This window comes from Morone saxatilis, unplaced genomic scaffold (assembly GCF_004916995.1).
Source record: "Morone saxatilis isolate NCDOM2014 unplaced genomic scaffold, NCSU_SB_2.0 Contig20, whole genome shotgun sequence".
Taxonomy (NCBI): Eukaryota; Metazoa; Chordata; class Actinopteri; family Moronidae; genus Morone; species Morone saxatilis.
In genome coordinates, this window is record NW_023339763.1 from 3,238,062 (window position 1) to 3,238,294 (window position 233).

The 233-nt window shown below is 58.4% G+C and overlaps 1 protein-coding gene across 1 annotated transcript in view; it reads left to right on the forward strand.

Moving 5' to 3' along the window:
- myo7ab (myosin VIIAb) overlaps window positions 1-233 on the forward strand; it is a 44,865-nt gene that overhangs the window by 36,819 nt on the left and 7,813 nt on the right. Inside the window, exon 35 of the mRNA XM_035666787.1 lies at window positions 32-189. Coding sequence (XP_035522680.1) covers window positions 32-189 — 158 coding nt within the window. The remainder of the gene's footprint in view (window positions 1-31; window positions 190-233) is intronic.

Consider the following 233-nt stretch of genomic DNA (forward strand, 5'->3'; position numbering starts at 1 on the left):
CCTCCTCCTCCTCCTCCTGTGTGTTTTCCAGGCCTCCTCCTAAGAGCACTCTGAGCAGGGTGATGATCTCTAAGTCCCGGGGGAAGGAGCGTCTGTGGAGCTGCACCAGGGAGCCCCTCAAACAGCCGCTGCTGAAGAAGGTCCTGGCCCACGAGGAGCTCTCCCAGGAGGCCTGCCTGGCATTCTTGGATATCCTTTAGTGGAGGGCGTGTGTGGTTGTGTACAATATGTCT